At 39.5% G+C, this 22,961-nt stretch overlaps 1 protein-coding gene across 1 annotated transcript in view; it reads left to right on the top strand.

Annotated features, from left to right (window-relative positions):
- DNAH11 (dynein axonemal heavy chain 11) overlaps positions 1 to 22,961 on the top strand; it is a 315,191-nt gene that overhangs the window by 220,221 nt on the left and 72,009 nt on the right. Inside the window, exons 61-63 of the mRNA XM_063101058.1 lie at positions 665 to 766; positions 9,350 to 9,488; positions 15,150 to 15,316. Of these exons, the coding sequence (XP_062957128.1) occupies positions 665 to 766; positions 9,350 to 9,488; positions 15,150 to 15,316 (408 nt within the window). The remainder of the gene's footprint in view (positions 1 to 664; positions 767 to 9,349; positions 9,489 to 15,149; positions 15,317 to 22,961) is intronic.

Consider the following 22,961-nt stretch of genomic DNA (forward strand, 5'->3'; position numbering starts at 1 on the left):
CCACCATGAGAAAAATTGATCCACCTAAATTCTCAAACCTTCCATTCAAATAACACAGGCTTACAGTTGTCAGGAACTTAGAAAAGAAAGTGAATGTGTGGTTATTATTGTGTGAGGATATCTCCCACTTTCCCTTCCATGTTCACAGAATTTCTCCACATGTGTTTTGTGCCTTAAAGGCTAAACCTGATCTGAACTTTACTTATAGTTTCTGCACACTGCGGTTTCTAGTGAGATAGGAATTATCTTCACATTTTCTTGCAAACCAATTTTAGTATCTTAATGGTATTTGACCTATATAGCATTTTAGGCAAGTACTTGCAGCACTAATGACCAGAATAAATAAGTAAATGGTGGGGGACCAGGGAGAACGTGGAAGGCTGTGTGGATTTTGCTCTGCCTTGGTGGTATCATGGCTAAGAAACAAACAACAGATTGCTAGGGGAATTAGAGATTTTAATTCTAAAGTTTGACTGGTTGGTTAGCTCAGTCAGTTGGAGTGCAGTGTCAAAACACCAAGGTCAAGGGTTTGGATCTTCACACCAGCCAGCCTCAAAAAAAAAAAAAAAAAAAAATTGTAAAGCTTCCAGCCTATGCTGGATTGAATGAGTTGTTCTCTTTACATCTTTATTACCTTATGAATTAAACTCCCATGGGTTTTCAGGTCTACTGTGATGTGGAACCAAAACGCCAAGCATTAACCCAAGCAAACTTAGAACTGGCTACAGCTACTGAAAAACTAGAGGCTATCAGGAAAAAGCTTGTGGTAAGTACAAACTACTGTTATAACATTGCAAAAGTTCCCAAGAGGCAGTCCCTGCATCCACCTTAGGATCCAGCTTCAGACAGGGGCATGTCTGAGTCCTACCAACCAGAAAGGATTTCAATCTTCCATGAATGTGTTCATTTATATACTCACTCAGTAGATATTTCTTGTCTGCTATATGAATAGACACTGAACTGGAAAAGTGGGAACATTCATGGTCTACAACTTAAGAAACTTTCACAGTCTGGTAGCAGAAGGAAGAGGGTAGCACAAAGAGATTAAAAGCAAGGCTTCCAGAGCCGGACTGCCTACTTTATACCCTGGCTCCACTGTTTACTGTTTCATCCCGCACTAGTTAGTTAACCACTCTGAGCCTCTGCTTTCTCATCTATGAAATAGGTATTGTTTTATACAATAGCATCCACTTCTTAGGTAAAACTATGAAGATTAAATAAGAGTAATTCATATTAGGAATTTAACATAGTACCTGGCACTGATTAAGTGCTGAGAGAATATTAGCCATGAATATCATCATCATTACTATTTTTACAAATATATAAATAAGTCATTCTAGCCCAGCATTATAAATATGCATGTGACTATGTACAGAATGCGACAGGAGCATCAAAAAAGTTCCTAGCCTGGAAAAATTAGAGGAAGATTCTTCGTGAAGGTGTACTTGACATGGGCTTTGAATATTGTTTAGGAGACACCAAGGTGGCTAGAATGAGAAAGGTATTCCTGGCAGAGAATAAGGAAAAGAGAAAGAGGCAGTTGGGACACTTGAAGAGTCACAATAGGCCAGAGCCCTATGATGAATGTTTTGGGGCATGTTGGGAATAATGAAAGCTGAGCTTGCAGAGGCGAGCAAAGGCCTTCTTTGCCTTTCATGCTGCTGAATTCAAATTGTGTCTGACTAGTGATATTGAGCCATTGCAAGATTTTAACAGGTTAATGATATGACCGAACTAGTGTTTCAGCAACTGCACAGGCACTGGAGGGAGAGAAGAGTCCAGAGGCAGAAGGACATACTAGACGGCAGCTGCGGCAGGCCTGTCAGGGAGTGGAGTGGTGGTGATGGAGGGCAAGGAGGGCTCAAGTGGCTGGTGGGACGTGGAGAGGGCGAGGAATGCAGAGGAGAGGTGCTGAGGGTGGGGGCTGCCAAGTGGTGACAATGATGGCAACCTCGCAACATGGGCATTGGCAGCTTTTGACTAGCCAGTATTCAGTCTGCTTTCTTTGAATGACCACAGCCTGATTTTCTTCGGGGAATTACCTCTCCTCACTGGATACACTCAGGTGGGGCTGTTAGCAGGCGTACCCTCTCCTTTTCTAGGTAAGGACCAAATATACAATCCAAGCTTTGCCAATTTGATCCCCTCAGCTCTAGAATTCGAATCATGAGTGAAAGGAACAAAAGACTAAAGCAGAGTTCATGCATTCCAGAGATAGTGTGCTCATGAAACTTTTAGGCAGTTTCTGCTTGCAAGACCCTCTGGAGCTCCTTGGTACCTGTATATGGTTCTCTGCTTTTCCTTCTGTGTGCTCCCTTATCTCCCTCCAGTAAGTTCTCTTCAGCTTAAATTAGCTAGAGGTAGTTTCTGTCATTCCCACCTATGAATCCTGATGTATTCAAACAGTGCCCCATATGCAGCACACAGCAGATGCTTCAAAAACCTTAGTTCCTGCTCCCGTCCTATAGAAAACCCATGCATTGGTGTTCAGCAGTCAGGACTGGAATTTGCAAGGAAAGCCTGGTTCAGGAACATAGATTTTGGAATGGTTGGCATGAGCATCATGTGTGTAGAGAGATTGGGAGTGTGGGGCTGAGGGGACCTTGGGGAGGATATTTCTGTCTCAGAGTAAATCCTGTCATAGGCCCCTGAGCAGGTGAACTCGGTAGCCACCTCAGTCCAGAATCTGGTGCTCAGAGTGGCCGGGCAGCCAAGGCCAGGCTGCTTATGGAAAGGGGTTTGAACTAGGCCTGCTTCCGTCTGGGGCCACTACTTGTCAGTTTGACAAAAGAAAAAAAAAGGGGGACACTTTCTAATAGAGAGCACCTCCAGGATTCCAGGGTCAGTTACGGAAAGTAGAGGAGTGAGATCAACTTACTGCCGTGGACAATCGAAGCACCTCTCACAATAATTCACTCCCTCTTATCTTTTGAGGCTGCTTCTTCTAAAGACCTTTCTGGCCACCACTCCCCTCCCAGGTGACTTGACCCTCCCCTCCTTTCTGTCCAGTCAGTATGTATTCCTACTACAGCATCAAGTATACTGTTCAATAAATGCCCGGTGACTGGTGAAAGAAAAACAAGTCAAAAAAAGCCACTAATTTAGATAAGTTCAGGAAAAACCTATTAATTTTATAAAAATTATCTTCATTCATTGGTCAAAATTCACTGTCGACTTGACTAAAACCTTTAGAAAAATGCTGTCGTCTGCGTTAATGGCTTCATATAGATGTTAGAAGCAATTTCATGTTCATGGAAAAAGTGATGACGATGCACAAGACAACCGTAACGTTAAGACCCTCTGTGTCTGTAGAACTCATAATCCTTTGGCTACAGTCTACAATTAGCTGAAAAGAATTGTTCACACCGATTGTTTTTAAAGATCCTCAGCATAAGCGGAGGTTCACATTTCAATAAGCCTCAGAACTAAGTTTTCAAAGACAGAGAAAAGGACGGCAAAGTAATCATCAACATGGCTTTACGAAGAACAAGTCTCTTCCATCCCCTGTCAACAATGGATTTCCAGAGAGTAGTTGTTAATATGGCAGGATCCATTCTCTTCCAAGGCCACGTGGCTTGTCATGCTAAGGGCAAGGTATGTTTTCATAGTTTCTGTCCGTTGGCATGCAGTGAAGTAAAGGACTGAACCCAGTGAAATTATAGGTTTTGCTTGCTTTGCCTTCATTTCTTCCAGCCTTTTTTGCTGGTAAATTTAACTCTCAAAGTAGAGGATGTCAACATTAGTGTGTAGGAAAAGGCACCCAAGGAGCTTCTAAGATGCAGATTTCTGGACCCCACACAAGTGTTAACTCTGATTCTGAAGTACTAGATTGGGGGTCTTCAGAATCTGAATTTTAAAAATAATTCCATGAGATCCCTATGCTGGTCGGTCAGGAGACTTCACTGTGAGGAATCACTGCCTAGACTCTCTGCTTATCCATCTCATCCTCTCTGGCCCCACTCTGTTTCCTGATTTAGAGTGAATTGTATTCACCTTAAATTGGGTTGCTACAGTAACCTCCTTGGTTTCCCTGATGTCAATCATTTGTCTTTTCAAATGGATTTTTATATAGTCCAAATTCGATTCTGTTACTTGTATGTAAAAAAAAAAAAATCTTCCATTTGGTCAACACCATCCTGTTGGTAAAATCTTATCCCATTGCATAATGTCATCATTGTCATAATCATCATCATAGCTAATACATAACAAACTCCTGCTCCATGCCAGATGCAAGGCTAACATACATTGATTTAAGAAATTCATCTCCAAAAACCTTAGGAGGTAGGTACTGTTTTCTGCTCCAGTTTACAGATAAGGGTCCCAAGGCTCAGGGTGGAGCTGGGACTGGAGCAAGAGCAGCCCGGCGTGAGCAGTCACTGTGACTCTGTGCCAGACGTCAGCAAACTTCTTCCATAAAGAACCAAATAGTAAATATTTTAGGCTTTATAGGCCAGGAGGCAATGTCTGCGGCAACTCTTTGTATAACTGTCCTCAGAGAAAGGTTAATAGTATTTTTTACATCTAACATCTGAAAATGTAAAATCCATTTTTTGCTCACAGGCCATACAAAAATAGGTGGCTGGCTGGGTTTGACTTACAGGTCATAGTTTGCTGACCTTTGCTCTGTACTAACACTGAAGACTATTTGCAACCTGGTGCCTTCTCACCTTTTAATTCCCCTGGTTCTTCTAGATCTAGCTTAGACTTTATTTTCTCCATGAGGATCTCCTAAATGACTTCGCTCCTTTCTGTTATCCCACATACCCTGCTCGTCAGAGTACGGCTCATCCCAACATGCAGACCATCATGTCTTTTCTGTCTTGCACACAAACCATAAGCTCCTTAAAGTTTTTAAACTTTTTATGCCTAGTACCTGACATGTGGAGGTACTTTAAAAAGATCAGTTAAATGAACAAACCACAACTACATCTTCTATTTTCATTAAAACATCCATTTATTCTGATGGATTGGCTCACTATTCCTTTAACAATCAGCAAACATTTTGATGCTCGACTAGGCGCTGCAGACAGAGAGGGGAATAAGGCTCAGTGTCTGCTCTGGAAAATCTTATAGTGGACTTAACAGATGCTTTCTGATTTACTAGGCACTATCAAGGGAGTTTGCACTGGCTGCCACTGGAGCACACAGTGGTCAGTTCTACATGTGAGGAGCAAGGTGGGTTGCTCAAGAAAGGTTTGCTGAGTCTTGAAAGATGGATTGGTTTTGCCTGGAAGATGGGGAAAGAGCATTTCATGAAAACAGTGAGAGAGCGTCATGTCTTCTATGGACCATGAGTAGCTCAGTATGGCTGAAGAGCAGAGTGTCAGTGTGTGGGGGTCATTTTTGATGAAAAGGGAGGTAGAGGCACAATCACACAGGAACTTGCAGAAGATCAGTTAAGTAGGTAAGTGTTTGTTCTAGAGGCCAGGAGATTTCAAGCTCTCTAATACTGAGGATTCTTCCTAATGCCAAAAAAAAAAAAAAAAAAAGTCAAAATCATGAGTAATAGTTGTATTTTCTTTTAACCAAATTATAGATGATGTTCAGGGCAAATGTAGACCCTGTGAGCCCCAGCAGAGTAGACCTGTCCCCACTAAGGGTCTGCAGGCCACAGATGGGAACCACCACTGTCAGTCACAGAGAGCCATTGAAGGACTGTCGTTAGGGAGCAGGAGGGATGGACTGACCACATTTGCCTTTTGGAAAGATAACTCTGGGCTAAGGAACAAAGGGAAAGAGACTGGGAGCAGAATGACAGTGGAGGAGAATAAAATAAGGTCAAGGAGGGAACCTTGGATTGCACACACTTTACAAGCGGGGCCCAGAAAGGTGATACTTGAAAGAGCAAGAAAGAGGGATTGTTAGGGAGGAAAGAGGGAAGCCAGGAGAGAATGGTGTCATGGGGGCTGAGGAGGGAATCTTAAGAGGAGGGGAGTCCTCGCCCAGAACAAATCATAAAGAGGCTAGATACGCCATGAGTCTGAGCACAGGGCCTGGAGGCACACAGCTTGTTTTCATTCCAGCCCAGCACTTCCCACCTACGTGACCTTGAAGAACTTACTTGACCTCTTTGGCTCTAGTTTCCTTATCTGTAAAATGGGAAAATCCCTCATGAACTTTCTGGACAGATCAATTGAGTTAACATGTGTAAAGTGCTTCGAATAGAGCCTGGCTTGTGCCAGAGGATCAATGATTGTTTGTTGAGTTATTGTTATTATTGTTGGTTGTTTTTTTTATAAACAACGATAAGTAGTTTGAGAGAACAAAAAATAGGTCATCAGATTTATTGGTGGTTCTTATAAGATCTGTCTCAGTAAAATGGTAGAGAACAAATTAAAAAAGAAGTGATGGGGCAAAAGTCAGATTAAAATAGGTGGAGAAGAGAAAGGATGGTGAAAACAGAAAAATAGCAAGAGCAGGCTTTTCTTGAGAGGAAAATTGTTCAAAAACAAGGAGAAAGAAAGATACAAGCAAATGTTAAGATCCCTGATGAAAAGATTTTGAAAACCTAATCCTCTTATTTATTTTAAAGTAAAATCATCTTGATAAATTTATGCTTGCTTTGAGCTATTTTATCCAATACACGTACATTTTGTACATTTATGTTTATATTTATCTGATTCACGTGAAATACCAGCATTTCTTCAAACCTCTGACATATAGAACAGAGTCAGTCTGTGTAAGCTCAAGTCAACAACTGAACATTCCTCTGAAAGCAGTAGACACTCACCTTTCAGCGTGGTCAGGATACTGGTTGTTGCACCAGTTTCCTGGTGAACTTTCACTAATGCCAATAAGAGTTGAATGCCAAGGGCCAGCTTTTACCCCATGTTTATCAAGTTGATTATGTTTTAGCTAAATGAAAAAACGGACCAAACATGAACTTGAATTTCATTTGAAATAAACTCCGGTGATACTTGGACACTAAGCTAGCATTTACCTTGTGCCTGCTGAATGCTCTGTGCTGTGTTTTTCGTGCATTAACCCACATTTGATTTCAGAACTCTATGAAGTAGGTATTAGTAGGAGTATTCCCATTTTACAAATGAGAAAATGTGAAGCTCACAGAAACTGAATAATGAGCCCAAAACTATGGCCAGTAAGAGACAGAGGGACCAGAACCAAGTCATTTTTAACCCAAAGCTGGATACTCTTAACCATAAACCGTACCATGTGTGGCCAGACTGGGCCACCCAGAAGTGTTACCGCTCCCTTTCAGTGATTGTGACTCTTCAAGCATTTATTGTGTTAAACGTACTCCATGAAATTGGTTCAGGAGTCAGAAGGTTTGGGTTCCAGGCCTTGCCTGGTCACATGCTATTTAGTGGAACTGTAGCAAATGACCTGATTGATCTTTGTCTCAGGTTCCTCATCTGCAAATAATGCTAAGGCATTATCTGCCTTTTTTATTCTCATTCTCTCACAAGCCTGCAGTAGAGTTTTTCAGGGGCTATATAACATGTTGAAACCAGTAGCAAGTATAATAATCTAACAGTCTTCTGTTAAATAGACATTGAAGAGATGTACAAAAATCTTAGAAAAAGTGCCATCCTTCTCATTAATTATTTTTTCTTTTGGTAATGTTATTTTTCATAAAAATGAATTATTTCTGCTAATATCTAATGAGTTTATTATTTTAAAATAAAATAACTTTTTAAATTCTGTTTCAATTTTTAATACCATAAATATTGACACATATAATCTGCATAAACCAACACCCTTTGGGGTTTTGAGGTAAAAGGGTTCCGAAACCAAAAATTCTGAGAACTGCTGGCTTACACTATCCTAAGTATTATTATGTGAATCATCAAAATTAATCCTTAAAAGTAGGTAACACTATTATTCCATTTTTCAGAGGATGAAAGTGAGACATAGACATAGAGAGCTTAAGTGAATAGCCTGGCTTGGCACTGCTTAGCTGGTAGCTGAGTTCAAATATGAACCCAGGTGTCTGGTACTAGAGCTGTGTTTTATAAAACTACAAGTACTTTCTTTCTATTTTTTTTTTTTTTTTTGTCATTTTTGTGACCGGCAGCACCGCACTCAGCTAGTGAGCGCACCGGCCATCCTTATATAGGATCCGAACCCGTGGCGGGAGCACTGCTGCACTCCCAGCGCCACACTCTCCCTAGTGCACCACGGGGTCGGACCTACAAGTACTTTCAATATCCCAAATTAAGCCTGTAATATTTTTATTTCAGTCTTATTTCTAACTGGTGATGCACAGTATCTCCTTCAATTCTCATCAATTTGATGCTATTTTGCATATCAATCTTACATCTGACATACATACACATACATAAATACTTGTATCATTTATTGCTGTAGCAAAATAAATAATGATGAAATGACTGGGTCATTGACAAATATAGGCAGTCTCTAAATTATGAAAAAGTTATACAAGTTTTCTAATCAAAGTTTCTTGAAACTTTGCATGTATCCATAAAAGCAATGTTATAAGTCTTATTTAGGGTTGTTGGAACTTGCAGGTAACAAGATACTCTAGTGAGGAGTCTCCCAAGTATTCGTTATCTTAGTCGAGACTTTTCTGGCTATAAGCGATACAAACCCATTCAAATTACCTTAAGCCAAAAAGGAGACAAGGATGATTCATGGAAAAAGTGTGAATAGGCCTCAGGAGAGCCAGGAAACAGGAAACTGACATGAACTTGCTCTTGGAGTCTCTCCAGAGCTTTGGGACTTCTCCCCTTGCTTCTGTTTATACATGCCTTTCATCCTTTTCTCTCTCTCCAGCATGGTTTCCTCTGCTTTTCTGTGCCTCTGGTGGAAGGTGTCCCACTCTAAATGAAGCCCTACAAAGTTTACACACTGTCCCAGGTCTTTCAATGTCAACAACCATGGATTACCTCTGAATTTCAGTCCCAGATTTCCAGAAGAGAAAATCGGATTGGCCAGGCTGGGGCTCAGTAATTAACATGCCTCTTCCTTGCCTGAGTTACGAAACAAATGAGAAAACAAAAATAATCTTGTCATCGGTGGAGCTGGTATTGGAAGATGAGGCGTGGGCACAAAAGCAGAGGGGACAGTGCACCCAGAGTACAATTGAGTCTGCAGGGGGCATTCACTCACCCCCCTCGTTGTCTGCATTCTGCCCAGGGGAGAAGGAAGGTGAGAAGACCACGTGGTGAACTGTCAGTCTGTGGCAGGACTGACGCATTTATTATCACTATATCCTTCTTCCCTAAAATATGTACAGTAAAAGGGGCAAAAGTAAAAGGGGAGAAGGACATTCGTTTCATTAGCCTTCAGGTAACAGATGTTTTTAAATGATTGTGATATTTCTGTTTTAACTAAAAATGACTAAAAATTCATTTTGACTCTTATTTAGGATCTGGATCGAAATCTGAGCAGACTCACAGCTTCATTTGAAAAAGCAATAGCCGAGAAAGTCCGATGCCAAGAAGAGGTGAACCAAACAAACAAAACTATTAAACTAGCCAACAGACTTGTAAAGGAACTTGAGGCAAGTTAACTTTCTCTTCCAAAATTCTAAATAAAATATTCAGATTGCCTTTTTTGTATTTTCTTATTATTTGCTATCCATTTAGCAATAGTAATAACTAAATGGAATCAATAACAAAAGAGAATATATAATTGTCGCTCATACTGTGGATCTTACTTACCAGAGGAAGAAATGACCAAGGATGTATTTTTTAATATATAGCCTCACACTCAGCATAGTGTGACTTCAGCCTAGTCTCCAACTAAAACATTGGGAAGACATATGTTTTGCCAGAATTTAGTTGTTTTATATCCACTTTAAGTTAGTGGAGTACATCAGCTGTGGGTGGATTTTCTCTCCCTCCTTTCCTTCCTTCCCTCCTTTCTTAGCACCTTGTGAAATCCTTTAAAAACAAAAATAAAGCATGATACATTTTCTTAAGATATATTATAAAAGGCAGGACAACTGTTAGACAATTGTGATATTGAACTGTTGTTTGATCCTTTTATTTTTAAAATTTATTTATTTTTTGGTGGCTGGACGATACTGGGATCCAACCCTTGACCTTGGTGTTATCAGCCAGCTGAGCTAACCTGCCAGCCCCCAATCCTTCTAACATACGTTTGCCACTGGATTACTTTCAAACTAAACTTAAGTTTATGTGTTTGTTGTTATATCTTTTTATAGGTGACTGACATGCCAATGTCAATAGTCACTTCATTAGATAAAAGTTTTTCATAATTCTTATTAACTTTCTCCTGCTTAAATATGAGTGACAGAAGAACATATGGCCTTTGACATCAGTATTCACAGATTTTATTTGCTCTACCATGTGGCATTAAACAGTTTTGGGCAAATCGCTGAACCTCTTTAACTTTGTTTTCTTGTCTCTAAAATGGAGATGTGGATAGTACCTACCTTACAGGGTCATGATGAAGCTCAGAAGAGATGATGTATATTTAGGTATTTCCTATCAAAAGTCAAAGAGATAAATAAGTCAATTTAAAAATTGGCAAAGGATTTAAGTAGACATTTCTCCATAGAAAATATACAAATGGCCAGTAAGCACATGAAAAGGTGCTCACCATCATTAGTCATTAGAGAAATGCAACCAAAACCACAGTGAGATACCACTTCACACCCACAAGGATGGCTGTACTCAAAAATAGTAACAATAATAGTGTTGGCAAAAATGCGGAGAATTTGGGATCCTCATACATTGCTGGTTGGAATGCAAAATGCTTTAGCCTCTTGGGAAAACAGTTTGGTAGTTCCGCAAAATGTTAAACATGAAGTTAACATGTAACCCAACAATTCTGCTCATAGGTATATACCGAAAAGAAATGAAAAAAATGTCCACAGAGAAGCTTGAATGCAAATGTTCATTGCAGCCAAAAGTAGAATATCCACATAATGTAATAGTATTCAGTCATAAAAAGGAATTAAGGACTGATACATAGTACAAAATGGGTGAACTTTGACAATATCATGCTAAGTGAAAGAAACCCAACACAAAAGGCCACACAATGTGTGATTCCATATATATGAAATGTCAAGAATAGGCAAATCTATAGAGACAGAAAGAAGATTAGTGGTTGCCATGAGCTGGACAAAAGAGGGGCCTGGGGAATGACTACTAATGGGAACAGAGTTTTTCTTTGGGGTGAGGAAAGTGATCTAAAATTAGATAGTAGGTATGATTGCACAAGTCTAAAATCCACTCAATTGTATATTTTAAAGGGTGAGTTTCACGGTATGTGTATTATATCTCAATAAAGCTGTTATTTTTATAAAATACATAGCTGCAGTATTAGAAAGTATATAAAATATATAACTAAAAAAGTAATAACAAAAGTATATAGCTAAATAGTATGTAACTGTGTTATTAGAAATGCATTTAGCTGGTAAGTATACACTGCACTAAAAGAACTGCACTGTTAGAAATGCATTTAGCCAGAGATAATGGAAAACTGGATTTACAGTGGCATAAGCAAATAAGAGTTTATTTTTCACATATTAGAAAAAACACTAGGGACAGATCATTATCAGTGTTGATTCAAGGGATTGGTGGTCAGTCACCAATCTCATTGTCTCCTTCTGCTTCTCCATACTTAGCATGGGGCATTCATCCCAGGCATTTTGCCTCGTGGTCCCCAGATGGCCCCTATGCCTTCAGATTCAGGCAACAGACAAAGGGAACAACCTGTCTCCACTGGGTTTTCTCCTATTACAAGAAAAACTGGAGTTTTCTTACAAACTTCTCTGGCAGACTCCCACTTAAGTTTCTTTATCTAGAACTAGATTGACTACTCCTAGCTGCAAAAAAAGGCTGGAAAAGTGAGAGACGGGATTATCATGATGGGCTCAGCCCATCACACAGTCCGTCTCCTGGGGCTAAACACATGACAGCCCCATCCACAATCAGGGTTCTCTTAGCAAGAAAGGAGGGAAAAAGGTGTGTTGGGCTGGATGATACCCTAATTTCTTATAAATATAGATTTTTTAAAAAATTGATTTAAATTTAGTACTAATTTAAACCCACCATCCCTCTGAAACTCATAGTTCATGATACGTAAACTTATACTTCCTTCTGCGCAATCCACTCTCTCCATTCCATCTCAGTAACTGCAAGTCTCTTCTTCCAGTTTTTCTGGCCACAAGCTTTGAATCACCCTTGACTTTTTGCTCTCTTTCTCCCAGCCCATACATGACCCATCAGCACATGCTAGTGGCTCTGCCTGTAAAGTCCACTCTGAATCCCAGCACTTCTTCCCCCTTTGCCTCCCTGCGCTGGCCCAGGCCACCAGCATCTCTCTGCTGGAGAAGCTCCCTGCCCTCCAACATTGCCCCCTGACATCTACTCCCCACATGGCAGCTGAGTGAGGTTTTTAAACTTAAGTCCATTCCTGTCACCACCCTGCTCAGAACTCCCCAATAACTGTCTTGCTCCAAGTACAGTCCAAAAGCTTTTGGTGACCTACGAAGTCCCAGGTGATCAGCTCCTGGATACTCCCTGTCCTCTCCTCTGCCACCTTCCCTCCTGCTCTACCTGCACTGGCTGTCTTGCTCCTCCTCACACTGCTGGTCACTCTCCTGCTGGTGGCCTTTGCCTTTTCCTACCGTGGGAGCTCACCCATTCCCAGAGAGTCACAGCACTGGCTTTCTCACCTCTTCAGGTGGAGCTAAAAGTTCTCCTTGTCACGTGGCTTTCTCTGACCTCCCCACATAAAAGAGCACTCACCCTGTCCCCACTATACACGCAGCTCTATCACTTTCCTCTTACACTGCATTATTTTTCCATAGCTCTTATCACCACATGAAACACAGTTATACATGTATATATATATATGCATACACACACACTTATTTGAGGGGTGGGTGATCTTTTTCCCCCCCAACCAGAATATAAGCTCCTCCAGAACAGGGACTTCATCTGTTTTGTATACCACTTGACCCCAAACATATAGCCGCTGGCACACAGTACTCAAATATCAATAGACATTTGTTGAATGAGTAACTGGGTATGTTTTGGGAGCCTCCTGTGTTTAAAAAAACAAAAATTCTGAAGCCCTTTGAAGACTCATTTTTCTTAGGTCAATTGAGAAATTTCACCTCTCCTAATATTTATAACTGCTTCCATTTAAAGTGGTAAGATTTAAGCAGTTTGAAGTGTTCACCATTTGGGAGATACCTGAGAAAATTGTCATATAATTAGAGTGTTTTCCTGGAGCAGAGAATGTCTGAAAGTTTTATGGAGGGAAAAGCAGGCTCTCCCATGTGTCTCTAACACATAGCAGTATTTGCAAAGGCTTTACTTACTCGCGATGATGTAGACAAGGAAAGGGGGAAAAAAAGTTGTATAATGTTAACTCAGAAGAAAAAATATTTTTTAAAGGATTAATTGAAGATGTCAGATCTTTTCTTTTGAGGATAAATTTTTTCTAACTAGAACAGGAGACAGTTAACTTCTGAAAAGCATCAAGACTGATGATTTTGTCTATATAGCATTGACCTGGAAGCTCAGCCATTCAGACTAATAAATCAGGCAATTTATATTTAATCATTAACTAACTCCTGAGCTGAACAGCTGTTCAAAATTAGAAATGGGTCACCCCAGCCAGGATGACATTACAGGCAATCTATAATGCATTAGAATAAAATTATAGTGATTTTTAACTGTCTAGAAATTTATTACAGGACATGTTCCAACTCTTAAACCCTTGTTAGCCAGTGTCAGTAATGATTTATGTTGCATGGGTGGTGTAGTGAAATTATTGACGATTTCAATAGCCAATAAGTCTATGTTTAGTAAATCTTCAAATTTCAAAGCTGTTTTGGAAAATGAGGTGGGTGCACTTTATTGTTTATCATCTACAAACCAAAAACAACAAAGACGGAGGGCAGGCAAGTGAGAGATTCTTCTTGAAAATTAATGGATATATTGTCTGTGGCTAAGGAAGGAAAGTAATAAATTCTATAAAGAGGGCTGCAGAGCTGAAGTTCCTTAGTGTTTAATTATATAGCTAACTTGGGTGATCTTTATCAAGCGAAGCAAGGAAATGATCTTAAAACAGCCTTGATAACCATTTTCACACACTCATTTCATGACCTCAGTGTCATGGGTATTATGATGGCTCACAGGGAACCAACATTCCAATCTATTCTGACATACATCATTTTTGTTTTCTGTGGACTTTTTTCTTTCATGAGGAAAGAAAAATTCCACAGTGTTCTTCCTTGTTTGTGCTATCAAATAATAGTAATAAATGATAATTTATTTCAGATCCTATTAATTTATATGTTCTTAGAATGTTGTATTAATTTTTAGGATGCATTGAAACAACATAAATTATTGAACTGCAGTTCAGTCAATCCATACATATTTACTTCAGTTTTATTCAAATCCAATATTAAGGGAGCCACGTACTTAACCTGTAAATCAGATTTTAAATGGCCATCCAACTAGATATAGGGATTTCAACAGCATTCTTTGAGAGTACTGTCTTCAAGGCTAATGAAGTCCTGATTTCCATCTTTTTACCTAGATCATAGCTTCCTCCACTGGTACAATGATCGTATTAGAAAAATAACCTGAATTTAGTAACTACGAGGACTGTTTAATTAAGAGAATCTAGGCTAGATGGCTATTTAAGTTTTATGTTTTAATTAACATGAGTGGTGTTTGTTGTTTTCGTTTGTCTGTAATCAGCTCGTGGCCAGCAGGTTAAAAATAAATAAATAGATAAAAAGTTTGCCTAGGGCAGTATAGTGAAAAGTGAGAAGAATGGAGAACAGCCAGGCAGTCATGAAGAATCTTAATATCACTCATTCATAGCCACAGTTCTCAGTCCTCTACCCCCGGAGGGACAGGGGAGAGACTGTCAGCCTTTCAAGAAGGACCTCAATCATGATTGAAGAGTTAAGACATGCAACGAGAAGATGTTAAAGAATCAATGTCACATTGTAGTAAACGCCACTGAAGAGAGTATGAAGACTCCTTTATCATGCTGGATTTCAAACACTTGACAGATTATAGTAGTCATGCCAACTAGTTGCATTCTGTTCCTTCTAGAGACTGTGCAGAAGGACATAGACTTAAACTATGCTGTAAGGTAATTGCACTAAGCGTTGGTTGAGTTGATGCTCACCCTGCAATTACATCTGGGTAATTTGATCTTTCAGTCAGAGAAGATCCGCTGGAGTCAGTCTGTAAAGTCCTTTGAAACCCAAGAGAAGACGCTCTGTGGAGATGTTCTCCTGACAGCAGCGTTTGTGTCTTATGTCGGATCCTTCACAAAACAGTATCGCCAGGAACTGGTGGACTGCAAGTGGGTTCCTTTTCTTCAGCAGAAGGTGAGTTCAGTTCCTGACCTTGTCAACACATGGAAGCATCATACTGAAACTTCAGCAATGAAAATCATACAGGTGCTGGGCACTTTCGTACCTCGGTCATGATAACTGACTGGAAATCCTGCTGTGAAGGAGATGTTTCTTGTGTGTTGCAGAGTTTTGCTTATTTTAATGATGGTTTCAACAGGAAGATGAAAGTTAAGTTTGTAAACTATAGAGCTGTGCCTGGAAAAGTACTTTTAACAAAGCTTATAATTGAAGTCAAATTTGGATTACTATGTTATTGAACAGCATGAAAGTTTTTTTCTTACTAATATCATGGATTATTTGTTAAAGGTTTTAAGACTGCTTTCAGATTAAAAGTGTGTAGCATTTTGTATGTAAGTATAAAAAGAGCTTAGCCTGAATTTGAAAATTCAAATCCATAAGCAAAGTGAAATCATAGCTTTGGAAGATATGAAATCATCTACTTTAAGATCCTCCTTGTAAAAATGAGAAAACTGAGACTTAGGAAGTATAAATGACTTGAGTCTGGTCATACAAAATAGAAAATCAGACCTCCGGACTTCCAGGCTTCTGTTTTCTATGCAACACTGTCATCTCAATTGATTCAAACAGATTCTTAGTTTACGTATCCAGCCCACTCCGGTGTACATTTAAAGATATCCTAAATCTCTCTGTATATTAATGTTCCATATTGGTAATAGGGCTTCAGTTTTCACGATAGTTGTTTTCATGACTTACGTACGTGTCAATGGAATTTTTGCAAATTAAATAAAATGTTTTAGGGAAAGCTCATTATTAAAGATATTCCATAATTGATTATTTTCAAAGGAAAACCGTTTTGTAACTAAATTATTTAATATCTCTGTAGTATCAAACCTTGTTTTCATATTGAAGATGTCTTAAAGGAGATTGTCTCTATTACTTTCTGAGAGTTCAAGGTTTTTCTTTAAGTAAAAGTATATGTTTTTGTATAAGAGGATAAAGCGGTCTGCTAATTTTGTCCAATTCTTACTGCATTGTGAATTTCAAAAGTGTCAGTTCTCTAAATCTTCTCTTACCTTTTTTTCTCAATCTCATCTCCTCCAAACTTGAGTCTTCTTGGTTTGCCTAGATCACCCTAGTGACTACTTCAGATTGACAACTATCCTCTTTTGCAGTCCTTTCTGCATTCTCAGTCATTAATAAAGTATTCTAATTCTCTCTAAAATTATAAGGAAAATTCACTTACTTTCTGGCATCAAAGCTATTGAACTTCCTATTGTTATAATTACTATTCATTTTGTGGCATGTAAATAGTATCAATGGTATAAACTTAGGCTACTAATCATTTTACATTTTTTACATTGGAAATTTGCCTTTTCAAATTTAGTTTTAAAATTGGTCTTTAATTGCTCATCTGGCAATTTAATTATATGTAGTTTCTTCTGGGAAGTTCCCCACTGATTGATTAATATTTTTCTGTTTACTTAAAATTTCAAGTATGGGGTTCCATGAAAATCAAATTTTATTTTTAAGAGGTCATAAAATAAAATAAAATTGATTTATCCAAACCTTCTAAACATATTACCAAAGCAAAATGATAATTTATGATGATATATGCTAAAAATATATTTGTTTTAACTGGGGGTCCATGTTTCCTGTGTCCCCACACTTACCCCAAGGAACCCCAACTCTCTCTGCTTTTCTCTTTAGTACATAGGCACCATGAAAACTGAGAAACAGACCCTAAAAGATGACCAGCTTACTCTCCTACTCATCTCTGGGCATAACTATACTAAAGGAAGAAAATAATTCCAAATTACATAAATGACATCCCTCCAAAAGAGAGCTTTCTGTCTCTAAGATACCTGACAGAAAGTGCTGCATAAACATAATAAATGTTCATCCTTACAGAATCACAGTTTTCCATTTCTGAGCTGCTTATCTTCTATTACTTCTAGATCCACTTGCAGCAAAGTGGAAAGACAATCACAGCTCTGTGAACTTGTACCAGGTCCTGGGAGGAGCTGAAATTGCAATTAATGTTACCTTTTTTCATCAATTTCCCCTAGTCATGCCCTCACAAGAAGCAACCCCTATTGCTTCTTCTTAGTATATGGGATGTTTTGTAGAGCTCTTCTTGTCTGTAGGCAACTACCTCTTGTGTGTCTTCGACCTGTCAGTTTGGCTTGAGTATCCTGGGGATTCTAAGGGTTTATTAATAAACCAGTCAGCAAATGACCGATATGTTTGATTTTTAAAAACTGTAAACCATGCATATCATTTATTGATGACTTGTTGACTATTTAAGGTAACCTTGGAAAGAACTCTTAAATAAAACAAGAGTCGGCTCTCCTTAACATGGTCCCAGAAATGAAAACTCCATATTCTAAACGCATCAATTCTCTTCAATTTAGTAAATGAATTTAACTCAATTCAAGTTAAAAAAAAACTCCAAAGGGGATCATATTTTTACTTGATCCAGTAATTCCAAAGTCCTTTAGAAGAATATGTTTTTAAGAAGAGCCAAGATAATTTTGGAATAGAGCAGTAAGAGATACTTGCCCTTCAAGATACTAAAATACACACTAAAACCACAATAATTACAGCAAAATACTTCTTTAGGGGAAATAGAAAGCTAGAATAGCATAAAATTCAGAAGCATTCAATGATATAGAGGGATATTTGATATGTTTAATGTGTGACAATGTATGAACTCCCACAACCACGTCTGTCACTTACCAACATCTGTCCTTCCTCCTGCTGCTGTAAGTGGGACAATGGACACTTTTATGTAAGGCCAACCATGTGGGTTGTGTGCTAGTTTCTATCCCCCTTCACTTCCTTAAGGATGGTTCTACAGCAATTCTCCCCTCTCTGTCATCAACAGTTTTTTCCTCTCTTCTAGTTCATTACTAGATCATTCCCACTAGCATTCAAACACGCTCTCCTATTTAAAAAAAAAAAAAAAAAAAGCACCAACAAACATCTGGCCCTGCCCACCCCTCAGCTACTGCACCATTTTTCTGCACTCATCTACAGTGAAACACTTCAGAACAGTAACCTGTACTCACTCTCTCCATCCTCTCCGACTCACTCCAGACAGGCTTTGGTCCTCGCACTCCACCAAAACTCCTCTTGTCGGATTTCACCTCCACGTGGCCAAGTCCAGTAGTTTTGCATTCTCCTCGCACTCGCTATTGGGGGCACTTGAGGCAATCGATCACTGATCACTCCATCCCCCCATCGCTGCTTCTCTGCTCGTTCCCAAGACGTCACTCTCCCTGGTCTTCCTCCTTCCCCAGTGGTCAGTCCTTCTTGGACTTCGTTGATTTTTCATTTTCTCCCCAATCTGTTAATGTTGAAATGCCCAGGATCTCAACCTTCGAGCTACTTCTCTTTTGTCTTCACTCACACCTTGGCATCTCCCCTTGTATGTCTGAAAATCGTCTCAGATGCAGCACATGCAAACTCCTGATCTTCCCCACAAAATCTCTTTCACTCAAGTGTTCCTGGTATGTTTAATGGCAGCTCCACCCTCCTGTTAACTCAGGCCAAAAACCTTGCATCACCTTGATGATGTTCTTTGCTCTGACATCCATGTCCAGTCCATCCAGGAACTTCTGTACTGCACCTTCAACATATATTCAGAATCTGACCACTTTCACCACCTCCACTGCTACCAGCTGGGCCAAGCCATCATCCCTCTCTTGGATTACTACAAAAACCTCCTCACAGGTTTCCCTGCCTCTGTGTTTGTTGCTTATCCCCCAGGTCTCCTCTCAGCTTGGCAGCCAGTGTGATCATTTCAAAATGCAGATCAGATTAAATCAGTTTTCTTCTAAAATCCCATGGATGACCCCCATTGCCCTGAGGGCAAAAGCCAGAAATTTTTTAAAGGCTTACAAAACTGTACATGATTTGGCCCCATCTTCTCCCTTGATTTCACTTCCTACTATTCTTTTTTCTCACTACCCTGTTCCAGTCACACTGGCCACCTTCCTTGAATAAAGCAGGTATGTTCCAACCTCAGTCCCTTTGCACTGACTGGCTGTTTCCTCTGCATTGAAATATCTTCCTCCAGGACATCTGCACATCTCACTCCCTTCACCAAGTCATTGTTCAATGAACACCTTCCAAGCCCTAGAACACCTTACAACCCCATCCCCCAGCATGTGTCATCCTCCATGGCATGCTCCATGTTTTTAACCATAGCATGTATCACCTTCTAACATATTACTTCATTTATTATGGTTAGTATTTGTCCCTTCAGCCAACTAGAATGTAAGATCCATGGAAGCAAAGATTTTATATATTTTGTTCACTTCTCTATCCTAGAATGGAGCCTGGAACATTGTGAATGCTCAGTACTTCTTTTTATTGAGATATAACTTATATAACACATAGTTCACCCATTTAAAATATACAATTCAATGGTTTCTAGTATATTTGCAGAGTTGTGTAACCATCACTACAGTCAATTTTAGAACATTTTTATCACCCTCAAAATAAACCCAATACCTATTAGATATCACCACCTAATCACTCCGTCCTCTCCAGGCCTAGGCAACCACTAATCTATTGTATGTGTCTGTAGATTTACTGGTTGTGGACATGTCATGGAAGTAAACTCATACAGTATGTAGTGTTTTATGACTGATTTATTTCACTTAGCATGTTTTTGAGGTTTATCCATGTTGTAGCCTGTATCATTAGTTCATTCATTTTTATGCCTGAATAATATTCCATTGTATGGATATACCACATTTTATTTATTCATTCATCAGTGGATGGACATTTGAGTTGTGACCACTTTTTTGGTTATTATGCATAGTACTGATGTGAACATTCAATGTTTGTATACAAGTATTTTTGTGAGGACATAAGTTTCATTTCTCTTGGGTATATACTTGGAGTGAAATTTGCTGGGTCATAGGGTAACTCTATGATTAGTCTTTTGAAGAACTGCCACAGTACCAGTACATATTTTTTAAATAAATAAATATATGTAAAAATATACATTGCATATTAGTGGGAGAAGTAATAGATTCATCAATAAATGGTGAGAGAATAACCAATTAACTATTTGGGAAAAAGTACAGTTAGGTCTCTTCTTCATAGCTTCATAGCAAATAAGAGAGTTTCAGGTGATTTAAGTATTAGATCGTTAAATTAAAAGAAAATATAGATGAACTGATGTGTCCTTATAATATGGGGATTATAATATGGCCTCTTATTAATTCTGTAATGTTCGTCTATATTATAGAATTAGTAAGGGGCCCTGATATAACCTCCACTTTTTAAACTAAGAAAAGGAGTTTGAGCTTTGTCTTTAGCATGGGGAGTTACTGAAGCATTTTAATTTTAGCATGTCTGTGACATGGTCAGAATTACACATTTGAAAGCTCATGCTGGCCACGGAGGGAACGGTACTGGGAGGAGAAGAGGCTATTGTTACTGAGACCATCTGTGAGGATAACAATCCAGAAGACAGTGAATTGGACACAGTGATGAGAGTGGACAGGGTGGGCCGGGGAGAGATTCCAGCAGAGGCGAGGGGAAGGGCTGGTAAACAATGTGGTGGATTGAATAGGGAAGTCACGGGGAGAAAGTAAGGGCATGAAATGTTATTCCTTAGATTCAGATTGGTTTGGGAGAGAAGATGAAGTGTTTTGACTTTAGGAATATTGAGTTTGAGGTATCTCTGAAACACTCAAGTGCCATTAACCAGCAGAGAGTTGGACAGAAAGGTGCTAGGTGGAGAATCAGTTTGAAAGTCATCAATGTAGAGACAGTTGTCGGAACTATAGGTGTGGGTGATGTCATCTGCAAGTACTGGGAGCTGACTCAGCACTGATGTGTAGGAGGGTGGAGAAGGGGCAGTAAAAGATTGGAGACACTCAGGCAAGAGGAGTGTCATGAGAGACAAGAGTGTAAAGATGGTAATGGTCAGAAGTGTCAAAGACATAGAGATAAATGCAACAAGAACTAAAAGTGTCATCAGATTTGGAAACGTGAAGGTCTTTTGTAACCACAGTGCTGTGGGCAGCCAGAGCTAGATTGCACTGTTACGCAGTAAGTGGGAAGTGAGGAAGCAGAGGCAGAAAAGACAGACAGATCTCTTGGGAACTTGCCTGCAAAGGGAAGGAGATGAACAGAGGTGCTAGTCAGAGACAGAGAGCAAGTGAGGAGGCTGTTTTTTCATTATGGGTGAGACTAGAGCATGTTTCTGTGCTCTGGGAGGAGAACTGAAAAAGGAGTTGCTGATGACAAAAGAGGAAAGAGGTAGGATCCATCAGGAATTGGGTGGGGATAGGCTGCAGCACGGGGGTAAGGGAATGACGCTTGGGTAGGAGAAGCAAGAGCCCTTCAACTTAGGCGGCAGGGAAAGAGACAAAGGTGAACACAGGCACAGCTATAGATAGAGAGAACAAAAGTTGATGTAGTTGCACCTGCTGGTCTCTCTTCCCTCAGGGAAGTAGGTAAAAGCAGTGCCAGCTGGACAAAGATAAGGAAATTGGAATTAAGAGAGTAGGTTTAGGAGAGTGGTAAGACGTCAAAAATACCCACTGAAGATGATAGTGGAGCAGATCTTAAATGTTGTCACACAGCTTTAAGCAAGCCACAATGAGTTTGGAAAAGATAAATTCATAGTCACAGTAATAAAGCTTTCATCAGCAATTGTCAAAGTCTGGGAGTAAAGAGAGGACAGAGAATGTTGAGTCCAGCCAGGGCACCAGGTTTACAGGTAGATAAGCCAGGATGCAGAGGAGGCCAGGAAGGTCATGGGACTGGCAGAAGAACGATTAAGGAATGGGGGAAGTTAGCAGTTAAAACAAGTTAGCGTTCCTCAAAAAATTAAACACAGAATTAACATATGATCCAGCAATTCAACTTCTGGGTATATACCCCAAAGAAGTAAAAGTAGGCAATCAAACAGAATTTTCATATCCGTGTTAATAGCAGCATTATTCACAATAGGCAAAAGGTGGAAGAAATCCAAGTGTCCCTGGACAGTGGAATGAATTTTTTTTAAATGTGGTGTATACATGCAATGGGATATTATTCAGCCTTGAAAATGAAGGAAATTCTGATACACGCTATGATGTGGGTGCACCTTGGAGACATGCTAACTGAAATAAGCCCGCTCTGAAAGGACAAATGCTGTATGTCTTCTTTTATATGAGGTACCTATGGTAGTCAAATTCATAGACACATAAAGTAGAGTGGTGGTTGCCAGGGGCTGGGGGGAGGGAGGAATGGGAGTCAGTGTTTATAAGGTGCAGAGTTTCAGTTTGGGAAGATGAAAAGGTACTGGAGATGGATGGTGCTGATGGTCGTGCAACAATATGAATGTACTTAATGTCACTGAACAGTACATTTAAAAATGACTAAAATGACAAATTGTCTGTTGTGTATTTTAACACAATAAAAAAATATCTGACAGGGTAAAGGCCTATGTGTTAGAGTATTATGTTTAAAGATGTGAGAGGGGTATAGACAACCGTGGTCAAAGAGTTGGGTTTTGGAATTTTAGATTTCAGTGATGATATAATTTAAGATTATTCCGAGTCTGGGACAACATTTCTCACTAAGGAAGGAGGCACGTAATATCCCACCAAAGACATAGCAGCATCATGAAGGGAGGGACGGTGCCTAGGAA

Source organism: Cynocephalus volans, chromosome 6 (assembly GCF_027409185.1).
Source record: "Cynocephalus volans isolate mCynVol1 chromosome 6, mCynVol1.pri, whole genome shotgun sequence".
NCBI classification, from domain to species: Eukaryota; Metazoa; Chordata; class Mammalia; order Dermoptera; family Cynocephalidae; genus Cynocephalus; species Cynocephalus volans.